Here is a 17,442-nt window from a genome sequence, read left to right on the forward strand (position 1 = left end):
ACAGTGGAAGAACTGTCTCAAGGAAAATCTTCATACTCTCCTGTGTATCTATTTGCTTTGCTCTGACATACCTGTTTTCAGTACAGTAGCTTTTGTTTTTATGTGTTCTCTTCTGTTTTAAGTGTGTACCAGCAACAAGGGAGAGTGCTGAAAGGCTTTACTGCAAACCACATTGAAGTTCACTCCTGTAACATGAAGTATTTTGAGACCAAGATGCCTGTACAGCTCTGACCTTCAGCTCAGAAGAGGAGATTTTCCATCGGTCATGGGGTGTAGAGGTATCTTGGGATTACTGCTCTGGGAAAGTATACCACACTATCCCCAGCAAATACCACAGAAACCTTCCTATGTAACCTCTCAGTCACTCTTTTCTCATCCATAAAATACTGAGGATCCTTTACACTTCTGGAACAATTATCACCTTTGCTTCAAATTACAGAATTTTCATATTCCTGAAAGCAATCACAAAAAGCCATCATGTATCTGAAGATTTATGAATAAAACAAGCTGAACTTATATGCCTTTGTGTTATTTTATCTGAATATCTGAGTACAGATTGAACAATTCTTTTTCTTTTTTTGTGTGTGCGCATTTCACTTGGTGGCACAAAGAGATTATAATTTCTCTCCACAGACTTTTAATATTTTCATTTTTCTTTTCTCATCTGTGCTTTCAAGGAGGTCATTTTCATGACCCAATAGGTCACTTAAGGGGTTTGTTGTCACTTTTCTTCATAACAGCTATTATACCATGATCCAGAAACACTCACACCCTCTTTCTGTCATCCCAGTAGAAAGCTGTGACCTTTCTGTCATCATACAAAAGGGATCTTTATATAAGACAAAACTATCAACTTCTTACAGCAAGGCAGTCATATTTCAGAAGCAGAGCCAGCATCTCCCTATAATTAGCATCATTAAGATGACCTTATATGAACCACTACTCAGGAGTAATATTTGGGTTTAGAGTTCAGCCACCACCTTCAGACCTAAGCCTTCAGCACAAAATCCCAAACAGCTACGACATACAAGTAGTTTTTATTCACAGTATTTTATTGTCTCATTATTTTATCAGGAAACCTGGCAAGGCTGCACTGCATTCCCAAGTCCTACAGGGTTACAAACAAAAAAAAAAAACCAAAACAAACAAACAAACAAGCAACAAAGGGTTGTTTCTGACCATAACCAACAACTACACACCACATGACTCAGGTTAATACAAGCACACACTCTACACAACGCAAGGTATCTAACATCTACCCTGCAGTCAGAAAGTTCCTATTCTTTCAGGATTGATTTCCACAATATTTATTTCCTTAGCAGCCCCAGATTGCTCCAGAACCAGTTTTCATAACAAAAGACAAGAGGTCACTGCCTTTTCAGAAGAGCTCTGAACACAAAAGACTATGGGATTACACCACTGCTCACCTTGGCAAAAATCCTGGGTGCAGCACTAAATAGGGATTTTCCACTTTGGTAACCCTGTGTCAGCATTTGAGCCCACACACTTTTAATAATGAGCTTCGCATTACAGTTTTACCCAGTTTCATCTCTATTTTTCTTGTTGCCATCAGAGGTTATGAAGAAATTACAATTTACTTGAGATCCTATTATATGAAAAGAGTATGGTACAAAAACTATAACAAAAAAATACTGGTCATTGTAGAGAGATGTCACAAATTTTTTTTCTCCTTATGGAGAGAATTGTTACAGTTTCGTCAATTTTAATAACTGTCTCCACAAAATAGATCTCTCCCCCACCCCTCTCCCCCAAGTAAAGGAATTAATATTAGTTTTCATTTGTCTTGAAAGTCCTCAGTTTAAGGACACAGTTTAATAAAACACGAGGGACCTCTCCAGGTTTCAACTACAAACTGAATGTCCAGAGAAAATGTATTCTAGATGCAAATATACCTGCAAAGCTCACATTACCAAGTACCCAAAAGCATTAAATAATTCCTTAACTTAGAGTCTCTTTGGAAAACATGTCATTTGCTTTATGTGTATTAACATAAGAAGGTATTCTCAAAAGTTACCTCATTATAAAGAAAACAATTTTTACAATCACCCCTGTAAACTTAAATTCTTATTATCTAGCTTGTCTTTGAAAATGAAGGCTGAAGAATGTAACCATATTATCATTGTTACATGGCTTTTGTTTTCTCAATGGCAAAAGAAAGGCAATAATTGCAATAAACTATTTGTCAAGGTCTCTGATTTCATTTAAGTAAACTAAGCAGTTAAATCCTTTATTTTCATGGGATCCTCAGACAATGGTAAAACCTAGGCTCATCAGAATATAAAGAATTCAGCAGGTTCAAGGAAACCTCTAACTTACTTAGAAAACATAGGAATTATTTTCTCTCTGTTCTGATGTTCTATAAAGCACAGCAGTCTCCCAGGTATTAAACCACTAAGTGTTGTTAAAAGGGCACAAGGAAATAGACAAAAGAAAAGAATCTCTGAAGGTCAACAAAACCAATAAGGACAGATTACTCCTTTCTTATTCTGTAACACATTAATCATTAGGAGCGGAGGAGTCCATATTAGCCGTATGAGCTCCTACCTCCAGCTTCTTATCCAGTTCCCCTCTGCAGGTCGCCCACAGCCTCAGAGCAACCTAAAGGCAATAGCACACCTAAAACCCCCACCACCAGCCACAGTGGCAAGAGCAACATCAGCAGATAAAGACAGAGGTGTGGTTAGCAGTGTGTACCCTTCTTTGCACAGTGCCATGGGTCATGCTGGGGTAACACACACCCACCAAAAGAAGTGCCAAAGCATGGGGCAGAAGTAAAGGGCAGACCAGTTAGAGGACCTCAGCTTGGTCTTGTATCAGCTTTCAGCTGTGTGGCTTGTTGCAGATTTTGACCTGAAACTTTCACATGTGCTTCATTCCATCACTGCAATTCCTCTTCAACATCAATTATCAGGAAATTCTCAATGTTACCTTCAGGACCTTAGCAGGTAAGAGCAGACTGGGTCACAGTTTCAGCTTTGACTAACACAGTAAAATCTGGTCGATTGATCACCCCAGAGGAACTGATCAAATTATATTATATTGAGGAATAGTAGAAGTTTATTCTCCAAATTTGTAATAACATACAGTGTTTCTGTCATTATTAAATCCTGTGTGTAATTTGCACTGTCTAGTTCATGGTGTGATTATACAGATTAATGCTTAGGGTACACTTCACTAAAAAATAAAATTCAGATGACTCACTGCTAAAGAACTATTGTAAACAAAGGAGGAGTGAAATTATCAGAGATTTTCACTTTGTCTTCATAGATGCAATCAACACCAAAACAAGGAAGAAATGTGCCAAGGGCAAGAACTGATCACTTGAACCTTTCAGAACCAAAGAAACCTGAAAACTATCCAAAGATTTGAGACTATCAGTTACCTCACAAATGCTATGGAATATAAGCAGATCACTCCATCACAGGCATTAGTGTTATTACTACCATAGCAAAGTTTTTTGCACTACTGCAATAGAATAGTTTAATCCAAGTAGATAATTTGATGTTTAAAGATTTGCACTTCAAAGATGAACACAAAGTTCACAGGTACTAGAAAAGTAGAGCAATTTAGGGTTATTACAACATCTTCTTAAGTCATTACTGATTTTTTTCACTATAGTTTTAACAAATTCCTGCACTGCTATCAAAATGTCCATTTTAAAAACATATCTCAGCCTAAATAGCTTGGACGGGTTTTTTTGAAAAATGAAATCTTTAATTTCCTTTCATTCTGATCCAGTATTTGGCCTCCTCTTCAGCTTAATCCAGATGCCATTATTTGGCCGAAGAATCAGTTCTCCAGTTATACCAAGCTCTTCCACCTTTTGACATGAGTCCACCCAAAAGCGCCGCAGGATGAGGGCTAGAAGAGCTTTCTCCTCCATTTGTGCAAAGCGCTGACCTAAAAATTACAGGGCAGCAAAAAAATAGATGTTATTGTCAGGTTGCATCAACAGTTGCTGCATTTTCACGCTCACAGCAATACCCCTAGGAACACAGGACAGCAAAGACTCTGCATCTGCCTTGAGAACAGAACTGGCTTTAGGCCAAAATCAGGGTCATATGGATACTACTGAAACTAGCACTTTTCTCTGCGTGACAACTGTGGCCTTCCTCAGACAATCCATAGCACATCCTCCTTCCCATAGTACACAGAACTAAAACAGCAAAGAGGAAACAGTCATCACTTTCCATGGACCTCATACAAAACACAGCCTTGTCATGACTCTTGGACAGACTAGGCAGGTGGGGGAATAGATGACAAATCAGAGCAAGAGAAGATGCAGCACAGGGGCTGCAAGGAGAGACAAATCCCACTGTTCCATATATGCAGAGAGGAGAAAAGGAAATATGACTGCAACAGAATGACAGACAGGCAAGGAACACTAAGCATCACACACACTGATGATTCAGTAGCACAGAAGGCGAAGTTTAATTTACATTTCAGAGAAAGATGAAGAAGGAAAGGGAAGAACAGAGAAACTCAAACTAAACTGAAAATGGGAACAGGACACAAAGCCCAGTGCTCAAAACTTGTTCAGTGCTTCCCTCTGTATAATATGCACAGATGGATGTCTGTACACACATGTACAGTGAAGTATTTCTGCAACGATGTTAACGGACCTCCTCTCCTACACATGTTCCTATACATCCAGGAACTTGCTAGACATGCAATATTAAATTAGATTCCTCTTTGCAACATGGAAAGACCTAGCCTGCTGTTCTTATGGGAAGGGCAACTACTCCCAATGAGACAAATTTAAAACAAACAAACAAACCAACTCACCCACCCCAAAAGAAAACAAACAAATACAAAAATCCAGAAGTTGTATTTCCCATTCTTGTAAATGGCATGACAATTGCTGAATGTTCCCCTTCTGCACTTAAGACCAGCGCAGGGAAGAGTCTTTTCATGTGTTCCACAATATAAACAACAATGCCTCTACTTTAAGCATGGATAAATGTCAAGTGTTTCAGTAGCACCCGAAGAGCTAACAAGCTCTGGGATGACAGCAAAAACACAAGGGCAACAACGGTGTCAGAAAGAGGGAAAGAATACATCATTTGCAGACTGCATGTCTGGGAAACTGAGCTGAGATCATGAGATAAAAATGAGATGTTTCCAGACCAAAACAAGTGCAAGACATTTGTCTTCTCTATCTCTGTCTTGCTGACAATAAGCATCAGAAATTTGGAAGTAATCCTGTCCTAATACAGGAGCCCACAAACATGCTGCCAGGCTGCACTGGCAGTGAGGAAGAAACACAAGCATTACAGACTTTGGCCTCTGGGAAGAAAGGAAACCTTTGGGAACAAACAAAATGTGGCAGCTCAAGCACCAGGATGGCAGGGGAGACAGTATCCAGAACCTGGGGGCAGAGAAGGGCGAGGGGAAGGACAGGACATGACCCACAGGCACATCGAGACTTAAATTTCTGATACACCCGCTGCTGACACAGTTATCACACTAAAAGCAGCACTGTCACATTACAAGGGCTTCCCTCTTCAGCTACCTACCAATGCAGTTCCTGGGACCAGCTGAGAAGGGCACGTAAGCATACGGGTGCCTTCCCTTACAATTTTCAGGGAAGAATCGCTCAGGCTTGAACTCCTCTGGGTCAGGGAAGATCTCAGGGTCTCTATGCAGGGCATAAGTTATGACAAGAACATCTGTGCCTTTTGCTACCTGATATCCTCCTAAAGAGAAAAGGGAAAGGGAGAAGAAGGGTCAAAACAACAGCAAATAGGTGACTTTCCATACTCAACAGAACAGTAATAATAAAACAACATTGCCCTTTACTTGTGGAACACCTCCACTGAGGAGATGCTAGCAGGACAGGAAGTGGCAAACGCAAGACACTACTTACTAATACAGCAATCCTCTCTCAAGGTACGGGCAAACAGCGGAACTGAAGGAAAGAGACGAAGGGCTTCTTTCACAACACAATCAAGGTATTGAAGCTTCTTCAAATCGTCCATTGTAACAGGACACTCAGTGTTGCCTGTCGAAAAACAAATAGATGGATGAGCAAGACCAAAACTCCCAAATTTTTTAAACAAACTCATCCCAGCTCCCTCCAGGAACTCTCGTCATGCACCAAGACCACATAGGAGAAGGTGCTGCACATACACTGAACGTGCATGTGTCGCCCCAAAGACGTAAGGTTGGCTGTACTCTCCTACGGACCTTCCAGCACCCATCCTAATCACATCGAGCTATTGAAAGCTCCAGAAGGGCCACAAGGCATGTTCCTACCTCCCCTTCTACATTTAGGTTAATAATGTACCTCATCCCCACTCACAAATGCAACTACCACACAAGCCCAATGAAGGAGGGAAGGGAAACGTACCAAACACCTCGTCCAGTTCCCTGTGAACCTTCTTCTGGGCTTTGGGATTATGTCCAAGTAAGTAGAGGGCCCAGTTCATAGCAGCTGCTGTTGTATCATGGCCCTAGAGGTCCAGATATACAAATATATTCACTTCCACACTATTCCTGTGCACAAGCAGGCTTTGTAAATACTTAGGCATGCAGGTAGTATGGAAAGTGAGACTTATGAGTCCCACGACCACGAGAGAAACAAAAATCTAGAGTGAGGAACTCTATTCAACACGCTGATTATCAGGATATAAGGTGGCCCATGATTCTGTAAGGTGCCTGGAAACTGAGCAAAAGGGAAAAGCATTGAAATAACCCAAGCAAACACCCCTCTCCTCTGCCTCCTGGAAGTTGCATGAACTCTCAGTAGCTACACAATGAAACAGATCTATACTCATCTTTTTTGGTTACTGTCCAGTCAAAAACATAACATCTGAGGGGCCAACAACTAGCACAGGAGAGATACAATGGACACAATCTGTAAATTTTACAAAACTATCCAAAAAAAGGTCTAATGAGACACAGTAGGCCATAGGGGAGAATACTTCTTGGTTTCCTGTGGGAAAGGGATCAGCTATTACAGTTCTCAGCACCACATAAATACTTGGAAAGGAAACAGAGGGAAGAGGAAAAAAAACCACACACACACAAACAAAAAAAAAAGGGGGGAGAACAGAAAGGGAAAAGTTGACCAAGAAAGGATTTCGTACTAAAAAGGTGCACTTGTGAAGTTCAGGATGTTGCACCTCTTCAAAATCCAGCTATGGAGTAGTACAGGAATGGTAAGATGGGAAGAGAGTTTCTCTAGGTTACAAGAGCAGTAATATGACTCTGAACTAAGCTCTTCTGAAACAGAATTCATGTCCACCTAATGGAGTTGCCTGGAAAACTTTTGAAAGTCTTATTTAGATCCTTCATTGGACAGGGAACTACATATGAGAAGACAGTACACCAAAGCACAGCTGGTGACAGAACCAGGAGGTTACAGACAGTGTGGCAAGGGACAAAAGGTGAGGAGAGCTGACAAAATGCAAGGCAAAATACTGAAACCATTTAGAGTTCTCTTTAGCACTAATGGGGTTTGCAACAGGAGCTGAGAGCCCAAGGCCCACATCAGCCATTAAACTCTTATTACTCACATGCTTTCATGACTAGAGCCTGCTCACTTAGGCAGGGCCTGTCACATGTGTGTTGCCCAACATTTTGCCAGGGCACACATTTCTGGAACAAACATTTCTACCCTTCAGCAGTTTCTATCCTACAGAGGTTTCCTTTTAGGCTTCCAGGGCTAAAATAACTTCATACTGAAAAGCAATCTCCTGAACTGAGAAAAAGAAGAGTCACTACCTGCAAATGGCGAATCTCAGGTTCTGGGGGAAAAAAAAAAAAAAACCAAAACAAAACAAAACAAAAACACAACCAAAACAAAAAACCAAACCAATGGGGTTTTTGGGTACCTCAAACATGAAAGTATCCACTTCCTCACGAATGTCCCTGTAGCTCAATTTGTTCCCTTCATCGTCGGTTGCACTCAGCAGCATGTCCAGGAAAGCCTTTCTCTTTTTGAAGCCACTTTCTTCACAGCTGCCATCCGTATCACATTTTGTTTGTTTGGTGTTTTTAAGTTCTGCAGCTTTTTCTGCAATGACCTGAGATTAGAACCATTACATTAGATATGATGCATTCAGCACATGTGCACAGTCTACATCACACAGGTTTGTGATTTGGTCCTTACTAAAACATCCATTTGTAGCAGTCTACATGAGCTAGTTAGCACAGCTGTCAGCATCAGCTCATGAATTTAAACTGACTTTGTGTTAGTAGGTGAAATATGATCAACCCCTCTTGTCCCAAGCAACAGAATGAACCTTGAATAGCCTTTGTGTGACCAAGAAAATAGCCAAACTATGCAAATAACTTATTGACTATCAAGAAGTGTAAACACATCCAGAATATCTGAAACAATTCAAATGTGAATGCCACCAATAACACCAGCAAATCAAAAAACATCACTATGATTTGAACAGACTGATCACCAGGAAGATATTCTCTACCCTATTTGATAACTAAGGAAAGAATCACACCTCCAGTTTCTGGGCAAACCAGGAGATTGAAAAGAAGCCAGGGCATGCCACATTTTCTTCAGTATGAGAGCAGTGGTTGAACTTCCCTTTTTTAGGTCAAAGCACAGACCCAGTGACAGACAGAGATTTCTCACTGTCACCACCGTTCTTATAACAGCAAAACAGAACCCTTCAATAAACTGGTACTGCTCTCAACAACAAAGTGTTTAAAAATAAAGGCTGGGGTGTATGCAATTCTGTTCAGAGGAAGCACTGAATGGGAAAAAAAATAGTTATATACACACATGTTTTTTCCTTTACTGAACATACACATATAAAGACACATATGGAACTACCTTTTGTCTCAGTGCTTTCTGTCAGCACCTGTGCTAGGTTATATTATTATTTACTGTTCCTTTGTCATCTTCCAAGATTTGGCTTCTTATATTCAGTGAACCAGCTCAACATGGGAACAAAGCATTACCTTAGGTCCCTTTAAGAGCCTCTCTCATGCCTCACTGCTGCAATTCCCAATAAAAGGAAGCAACACATGAACTACTTAAAAACAACACAGAGTCAATGTGGCTCATTATATGTAGTGAAAGTTCAGCGACTATTTCCTTTGTTGTGGGCATTGATACAGTGACATCATGGGGTACATACATCTATTTCAGGGAAAGCAGCCTCTCTGCAGCAGGAAATCATCCTAACAATAGATTTGGGAGGGCAACCAGTGGCAAGAATAGCATGGGAACTATTTGGTAAGAGAAAGGGGTGTTACTTGCACCCTAACACATCTAACATGGTGAGAGAACACTGTGTTTTATGCCAAGTCAGTGATGCATGCTTAGTAGTTTCTGTGTCAAAGTGCCTTACTGCTGATGTGGGGACCTGCATATGTTTGCTCATCTCAGCAGTTCTGCTAAAAATAGGAGAAAATTAATACAGCCTTCCATTTCTGAGGGCTGGACCAAGCAGCATTACCAAGCAAATCCCTATGCTTACTGCTACAAACTTGGCAGGGAGCTGTTGCAGGTGATTCAGATGTGGAGCATCTCAGGCAGAACATGAGTTCAATTAATTCCTGTTGTTTGTTTTGGTTGTCAAGGGCCTGTAAGTCTTGTTACTCCCTTGGAGCAGTATACTCCCTCTCTTAAATACCATAGAGCTCCTGACAGGGCAGTCAGATGTCGTCTTCTTTTCGGGGAATTCCTCAGCGTCCCAACAGAGCAATAGTTCTCTCAATAGATGCATATCAAGGGGGCTGAACCTCACCTCCATTTGGAAGCTCTCTACTGAGTGCAAGACTTCGCTCCAACAACTAAAACGTATCACTAAAAAAAAAAATATTATACTGTATCTGTGAAATTGTGAAGGATCTTGAGGTTCCTCTCATGCTCTCTTCCTTCCTTGAACAGCTTATATACAAGATCAGGCCAAAGCCAAGGGCTCTTCTGTCGCTGTTGGATGAGATCGCTCATCCTAGGGACACAACAATTACATCATGTAACAATTCTTGACAAAAAACAAACTTACAGCACACTTTCAAGAACCAAAATAAAGTTCTACCTCCCTCAATGAAGCCAAACTTAACTTATTGTGTGGGCTTAAGCCCATTCTTCTGAAGGGAAGGTTATTCATATTTGTTTCCTGATTTTAAACCACTTCAAAATTTCTGCCACCTGTCCCAGCATTACCATCATTTACATCTTTAAACATTGATCTCTGAGAAGGAGAGCATATTCTCATTTAGTGGGAATCCTCTTGAAACAGACATATTAAGTCATCCAGTCCAATCCCACTCCACATCAGTAAAGCATTGACCATGCTGAAGAGACACATACATCCTGAAAAGACTACTCATGCCAGTACAATTTGTGAAAGGTCAAGGAACCTATGACAATCAGACCTCTAATTCCACCCCTTTTTTGCAACATACCTGCCTCAACAAGCCCCTTCAAAAGCTAGGGGCGAGATGGCACAGGCAGCTACATCTCTTCTAGGCTGACACACCAGTGTGGCAGGGATACAGACCATGCTCTTCCTAACGCACTGACAGTCACATCCAATTTGAATGGCGTAAATACTGCCACGAATTGCAGTGCAGCAGTGCCTGAGCTTTAACATGCTGTCTAAAACAGCACCCTCCCAGTTGTGCTAGTCATGCTGATATGACACACTGCAGCTCCATTTTTAACCTCCTGTACCAAAGGATTAACTGAATGGCAGCTGATACCTCTTCAGAGCCTCAGACTCCCATCACATATACTCATACCAGAAAACGCATCAAAATCTGCAGTTTTTCCTGCCTTCTCAGTTTTCTACCTCCATATATGATCACCCAGCCCTCCCTCCTGGTTCAGAGCAGATGAGCTCCTGACACTAGCAGCATCAACTCCAGCCCAACTACAACGTAGCCAAAGAAAATGTCCATTTACCTGTAGATAGCACGCACATACTCAGAATTGTTATTCTCCTGAGCACCCACATTCTTGCCCATTGCTGTTTCTAGGAGGAGGAAATCATCAACGGTTCAGAAGTGCAAAGTGAAATGCAGAGTCCCTGCACACAACCAGTTACTACTGCTCCCAGCTTCTGACTGTCCCCACACCATCCCTTCAACAGGTGAATACACACACCCCTTTCCAGTTGATGAGCTCACTTTACATTTCCATGCCCTGGAACCCTGCTCCTCAACACAACCACTTGAGACTGCTACCTCTGCCCTGCCCACCCCACAAATTCACCTGTTCAGATGCACACAAGACACCCTAGGAGAAAGATGGCTTCAGGAGGATGGAAATGCCTTCACACAATATGCAGGAATATTCCTTTTCAACTGCCTCCTCACACAACAAGGCACAGCTGTACTCACAAGCCTCTGCATCATTCAGAGCCCCACCATAATAACCAAAGAGTACTTACCACAGATTATATCAAGGGCACATAGAGTGATGTCCAGAAAGACATCAAATGGTTCCTTGTCAACATGCTTCTCGAGTTTCTCCAACAAAATACCTCCTTGTTCATTCATAACCTCTAGAAAGTCAGTTAAGATTGTGAAGTGGAATGTGGGAGTTATCATCTTCCTCCGCGACCGCCACTTGTCTCCAGTGCTGCAAAATTAACATGGAGAAGGAAGGGTTAAAACTCCAAGTCAAAAATAAAACCCTCACCATCACAAAAAGTACACACTAAAAACTGCATCCTAGAACACATTCACACGCTGCAGATGACTCTTCTCCGCAGCACTCCCCAGAAGGAGCAAAATGGAAATATTTCTTGCTCCAGCTCTCTCCAAACCACAAGCTACGGTTTCTAAAGCTGCTCTCAACAAAAGGAGATGCCAAGAAGCCTTCAGGAAATACAGCTTCATGGTCATTCAGTGCACAGGCTGAGAGAGATCAAGCAGAAGCCATCTGGACAAACCAGCATCAAGGCCTCAACATGGTCTCTCTGAATAAGCACCTGTGCTTGCCTCATCCATTGACTAGGAAATGAGGATTGCAGAGAACTACGGTCCACAGACATCACACAAATGACTGCCTCAAGGTCTGTCTACAAAGTACTTCCTTGGAGACAGGCAACCACCTCCCACATGCCAGTGAAAGAGCATGGAGCCACTGCGGATGATGCCAGCTTCCTAGTTCTTGTTCACTTTTTTTCTGAATCACAAGCCCCATGGGCACACAACTGGCAGCTCTGCTTATAGGGTAAACTATCACACCACTTTTCCTGTTAATCTGCTATTGGGGCACTCCTCAGGCCAGTTTATCTGCTTGCTGTCTACCACTACTGCCCTTAATCAGCAGACACTGGAACGTTCTCCTCCATTATGTTTTTGCAAGAATAAGGAAGTAAAAACAACTCTAAAAGTCTACTGGAGACGAAACAACCAGAAAGGAAGAAGACTAACAGTGAGGATACATCATGTCTGACGCCCATGGACCTCAGTTCTCTGCACTCTGCTATTGATTACTGCCTTCTTACAGGCCACGAATAAAACTCAGGATAAAAAGCATTGCTCATCCTCTCACGTAAGCTTGGACCTACCACACCACCTGATAACAGCTTGCTTCTACGACACTGATCCCATCATGAAGCATGAGGAGTTCACTTCTGAGGGCTCCAAACAGGCAACAAAGCTCCACTGCTAACAGGGGAAGCTTGACCTTTTCACGAAAACACAGAAAAGGCACAAAGGCACCAGAGCCACTCTACACTCACCTTGCTCTGAGTCTTGAATCTCTGCATCATCCAGAACAAACATTCCTTAACGCTCCCAAGACCAGAGGACAACAAATCTTTACATCACCTCCTCCCTCCTCTCTCTTCTCCTAACTTGCGCTCTTACCCAGGCTCACCTTTTAGGAGCCTCCACTTCAGGAGGCAAATGAAGGATGGGGTGCAGATACACTCCCACCCTATCCCAAAGCACCCGCAACCTCAGGCCCATACTACTGGTCTGCAGCATCACCAGTTGAGATAAGCAACACATGCAGTTGCAGTTCTGCCACAGTCCCACCACTCAGCACAGATCACAACATTCACAACATCCAGCATGTAGCACTGAAGACTAAAAGACACCACCTTCAATAGGATACAAAACTCGCATTCGTTTCAAGCCGCTGGGCAAAAAAAGTAACGGTTGCGAAATTTGCCAAGAAATAGATAATGCCGAAAGATTTTTATTGGATGTCAGCTGCTAAAGAGCAACTGAGACCATCACAAGGATTAAGACTTCTATAGCTATCATCTACATTTCCATCCAGAGATACACACAGCATGCAGGCCATCAAGCCCTCTTCCTATACCCTGCAAATTTCAAAAAGCCAGCAATGCACCTGCATTTCACTATACCTTGTCAGAAGTCCAGTGCCCAGCCATGGCTGCAGGAATTTGTACAGGTATGACTTTTCTATATGTTTCGAACTGTTCAGAATAACCTGTCAGAAAAATGAAAGGAGAGGAAAAAACATCACTTGTTAGATGGAAAGAGATTTCTTCATCTGAGATTACTTCACATAACCTCACTTCCTCCACAAAAATGCCCCGAACCTCCCCAAAATTCACAATAAAAAATTCACAATGTACCAGTACAACCTGGTACATGGGGATAATATTGACTTCACACCTTCAAGTCTTTCAGTAAATATTCCAATCCTAAGAAACAATGAAACACTCAAAAAGTACCACTCCCACTCCCCTTATCTTCCTCAAAAAGAAAAGTCTGTGTTACAAAGTCACAAGCAGAGCTCAAAGAAAACCCAAGGTTTCCAGCCTGAACCAAACTCACAAGAAGTCTCATAAACACTCCAATAAAGAAACAACTCTGTCTTCCCAGTTCAGGAACAATCATTGTCAGTAGCAAAACTAATGCCTACCTTTCAAGGCATCAAGTTCTCACCAAGTTCTAATGCAGAAGTCAGCCAAACAGGCGCAAGCATTGCAACCTGCATTCCCTAATGTTCTATCCCTGGTTCAGTAGTTCCATCTTTCCTGCTATCTGCTTGTCTGTTCTGATCTTGGGAGCAGAAGCTTTCACACATGTGAAAACAAAGCTAAAGGAGATGCTTCTTCATATAAAACATACGGAATTGGTGCTTTCACTTGCTCGCCATCTTCTGTATTTTTTTTCCCAAGACTAGGCTTTTTACATTCTTCCACTTTTCAGCCTTTCTTTAGCACTGGGTCAGAGGACAATCTCAAGTAAAATCAGTCCAAGCCCTTTTTTGCAAAACAGACATTGAAAGAACAGCAACTCACGTGTTGGACACTGATTTGCGTAACACGAGAATCAGGAGGGAAGAAGCGCACTCACCTCCACACTGTCAGGGTGATACATAACCAAGAGAGGCAATGGTCCTAGCCAAAGTTTGAACAATGGCCAACTCCTGAACTCTTCAACATAAAATTTTAGTTGTTTAAAAAAACCTGGAATGAAAAAAGTACATGAGAATATTTTAAAAATGGGAGTTTTGCTGAATAAGCAAGACTTCTGTAATGAAGTCCTTATCACCACACGCCCTGTAATGATGTTTTTGTTGTAGTTTTATCTTGCTACTATGATCAAGCAGCATATTTTGCACCTATCTATTAGCTGTACTGCAGGAGAATTTCTTTATGGCTGCACTCTTGAAGGCACTCTATTGAAGAGAAACCCCTGCTAGCTGTAGATAAGGCAGTTTGATTCAAGCAGTCTCAAAGCACTGCAGCAAGGGCCTTCCGTATTGCAATGCTCTGTAACAATTAGAGCCAAATCAAACTTTACCAAGGCTATTTTTACATTTTGGCCTATCTGACACTAGCCAAAATGCTATCTCAATATGCTTCTTTACTTTACAAGTACAGCATCAAGCCTTTTCCCATCTAAGACCTCATTGACAAGTACTACACTTGTGGTGCACACACAAGTGATGCGATGCACCATAACAGCAGAGCACTGTGCAAGAACGAGTATCACTTGAAATATCTAGTTGCTGATAGCTGGATTCCCAAAGAAAATCTGTGGAGCCCTTACACCATTATAATTTGTCTGCAAACAAATTACTTCTTACTCCATGTCCTGTTTTCCTCTCACTTTCTCACAGCCCTAACCATCAGTGAGACTGCAATTCTAGCAGGGGCTTTTGACAGCTAGATGCTCCAGGATTAAACTCCAGTCTTGCCCTTTTAGAAATCTTACTGCTTATGGGGCCACTGTGGATTGGCAATTCAGATGTCCCCACCTCTAAGGACACAAAGACGCATAGGATCATTTATGCCATGGACCACGTGAGAGATACCACTATCGTCCAGCTCTCAGTTGGACTTCATACCAGTGAGCTCAGCAATCCAGCCAATTCTCCACCCGCTTATCTAGTTCATATCTTGTCAGTTCAGCTGTACAGAAAGCATGTGAGATGGTATCAAAGACCTCACTGAATCAAATTAAACGCCATCTACCACTCTTCCCTTGCTCACAGATCCAGCTATCTCATCACAGAGGGCAATCAGGCTCACTCTGCAGTTCTAGAGGAGGTGACCGTTATCAGGATGTTCAAGGATTAAACATGCCTTTGCCCTTTCAGAAACCAGATTAAACAATAAATTATTCCCTCCAAGGCCTCTGCAGAGCTGAAAATTCAAAGGTCCTCAAATCAAGGGAAAAAAAAAAAGGGGGGGGGGGGGGGACCCAGTTTCCTAATAGACACCCAAATACAGCGTTCCCTAGTCTTAGGCAAAGTTCTAACGACACCTCATTCAAAAGGCTTGCACATGCTCACTTGGGGGAAGATCACTGTTTAAAGAAATATTTTTCCTTCGCAAGCTAAAAGCTTTGTTTAGATCACAGCTAAAAGCCACGTGGACACAGCGCTCTGTGTTACGAAATAGCACTTCCTGCGAGGGCACCAGCATGCCTCCTTGTTGCAAAAACATTCCACAGCATTCATGCTCCTCCCCAACAAGTGGAAATTGGTCCGAGTCCAGCATCATCATCTGGAAGCCACTGTCAGACTGAACCTCCAGCTAATCTTTGATGACAATAGCCCCATATTTATGCAGTTCCTCTCTTTTCCCTTCCACTGCCCACTTCTCACATAGTTCCCCTCTGCAGGTTGCCCACAGCCCCAGAAACACCTAAAAGGTGATGGCACACCCTACAACCCCCAGCCAGCCACAGGTCAGCCACCCAAGCACCTCACCAGCACTGGCTCCTCCAGCAAAGCCCCACGCACTGCAGGGACCTCACAGCTGGACAATGGCGTGAGCTGCCCTTACCTTCTCCCTTCCGCTCCAAGAGTAGAGCGTTTCCCAGCACAGGATAGCAGGGGCTGATACCTGGGATTGGCTTCATCACCCACCATCGCCTCCAGTAATCCATCAGGGAGGGCAGGGAATGCATGGCCGCAACTGTCAACAGGAGGGCGACGACCCCAGCCCCCAAGTGCAGCAGCTGAGGTCCGCCTACGGCTCCCTGCATGACCTCCATCACCACCTCCCAGCCTCCTCCTATGAGTCTTAATCCCTTCTGGGGAACCGGCGCTGCCTGTACGCAGCTCTGCCTGTACCCAGCGCTGCTGTGAGTGGAGCGTGTGGGACTCAGGCCAGGAGAGCAGGAGGCGGAGCTGTCACACAGCCCCAAGGCACAGCTTCCTGTCAGAAAAACAAACAAAGATATAAAAAAACCACAAGGAGAGGCTGCCTGCAAGCACTTCATGAGACAGAGCAGGCACAGGGAATGGTACCATTTCCTTGCCCTCACTTGGCTCCTCTGACTCAAGTGAAGAGTGAGGAAGTTCTTCACAGGTCCATGCAATACCTCAGAAGGAAAAGACACAAACCACTGTCAAGAGAAAAACCACCTTTTCACTGATTTGGGGAGGATGGGTTTTCGCAAGACTGCCTTTCTCTGTTTCCAGGTGCTCATGGAACACAAGTTAGCCACACAGAACTGCTCCAGTGCTCTCCAACACCATGCATGAAGGGTTTCAAGTGCTTCAGATGGGGAGCACCTTTCTTAAGTTGGGCTGATGGTTCAAAGGGATTACACAAACTAGAGCCCACACAGACCCACAATCAAGAGCAGCACTGCCAAGCACACTGATGCTTCTTTGCTCAAGCGTCCTGTGCTGATCCCACTGTTGAATGCTCAGTCACAGGCTAAAATTCCTGGCAGCAACAGCACCTGTGTCACAACTTGCAAAGTGCTTGGGTAGAAGTGGTCCCATACCCACCACAAATGCCACTGCCCTTCCTGCCCCTGAGGAGGAGGAGACAGCATTTCTTCTCACTGCTGCAGGACTGCTGAGCACCTGCTCCTCAAAGCCTCCAGTGCTCAGAAACCTTGTGGTCAAACAGAAGTTCAGTGAAAAGACAGCATAGTTCACACCCAACTTGCAAAAATTTCACCTCCTGAATATACCGCAAAAGCTTCTTACAGCCATGGTCATGTTTCTCCTCTGTTTTGTACCAAAATTGACTCTGTCAACAAACACCA

At 43.0% G+C, this 17,442-nt stretch overlaps 1 protein-coding gene across 1 annotated transcript; it reads right to left on the bottom strand.

The window, feature by feature from the left end:
- Positions 1 to 3,677: 3,677 nt before the first annotated feature.
- Positions 3,678 to 16,434, bottom strand: LOC104462378 (cytochrome P450 4V2). The gene is made up of 11 exons (XM_010074295.1): positions 16,224 to 16,434; positions 14,284 to 14,396; positions 13,323 to 13,408; positions 11,388 to 11,578; positions 10,901 to 10,970; positions 9,818 to 9,944; positions 7,857 to 8,048; positions 6,371 to 6,473; positions 5,888 to 6,022; positions 5,538 to 5,717; positions 3,678 to 3,921 (listed from the first exon to the last, which is right to left on the bottom strand). Exons 1-11 carry the CDS (start codon positions 16,432 to 16,434, stop codon positions 3,746 to 3,748), a joined length of 1,584 nt encoding a protein of 527 aa, XP_010072597.1. The 3' UTR covers positions 3,678 to 3,745.
- Positions 16,435 to 17,442: the final 1,008 nt, after the last annotated feature.

Source organism: Pterocles gutturalis, unplaced genomic scaffold (genome assembly GCF_000699245.1).
Source record: "Pterocles gutturalis isolate BGI_N339 unplaced genomic scaffold, ASM69924v1 scaffold13622, whole genome shotgun sequence".
Classification (NCBI taxonomy): domain Eukaryota; kingdom Metazoa; phylum Chordata; class Aves; order Pterocliformes; family Pteroclidae; genus Pterocles; species Pterocles gutturalis.

Coding starts and splice junctions, on each gene's coding strand:
- LOC104462378 (XM_010074295.1), bottom strand. CDS start 16,434: ATGGAGGTCATGCAGGGAGCCGTAGGCGGACCTCAGCTGCTGCACTTG. Junction 6,474..7,856: donor TGGATACTTTCATGTTTGAG/GTACCCAAAAAC, acceptor CTGGACCTCTAG/GGCCATGATACAACAGCAGC. Junction 6,023..6,370: donor GGAACTGGACGAGGTGTTTG/GTACGTTTCCCT, acceptor GTTTTTCGACAG/GCAACACTGAGTGTCCTGTT.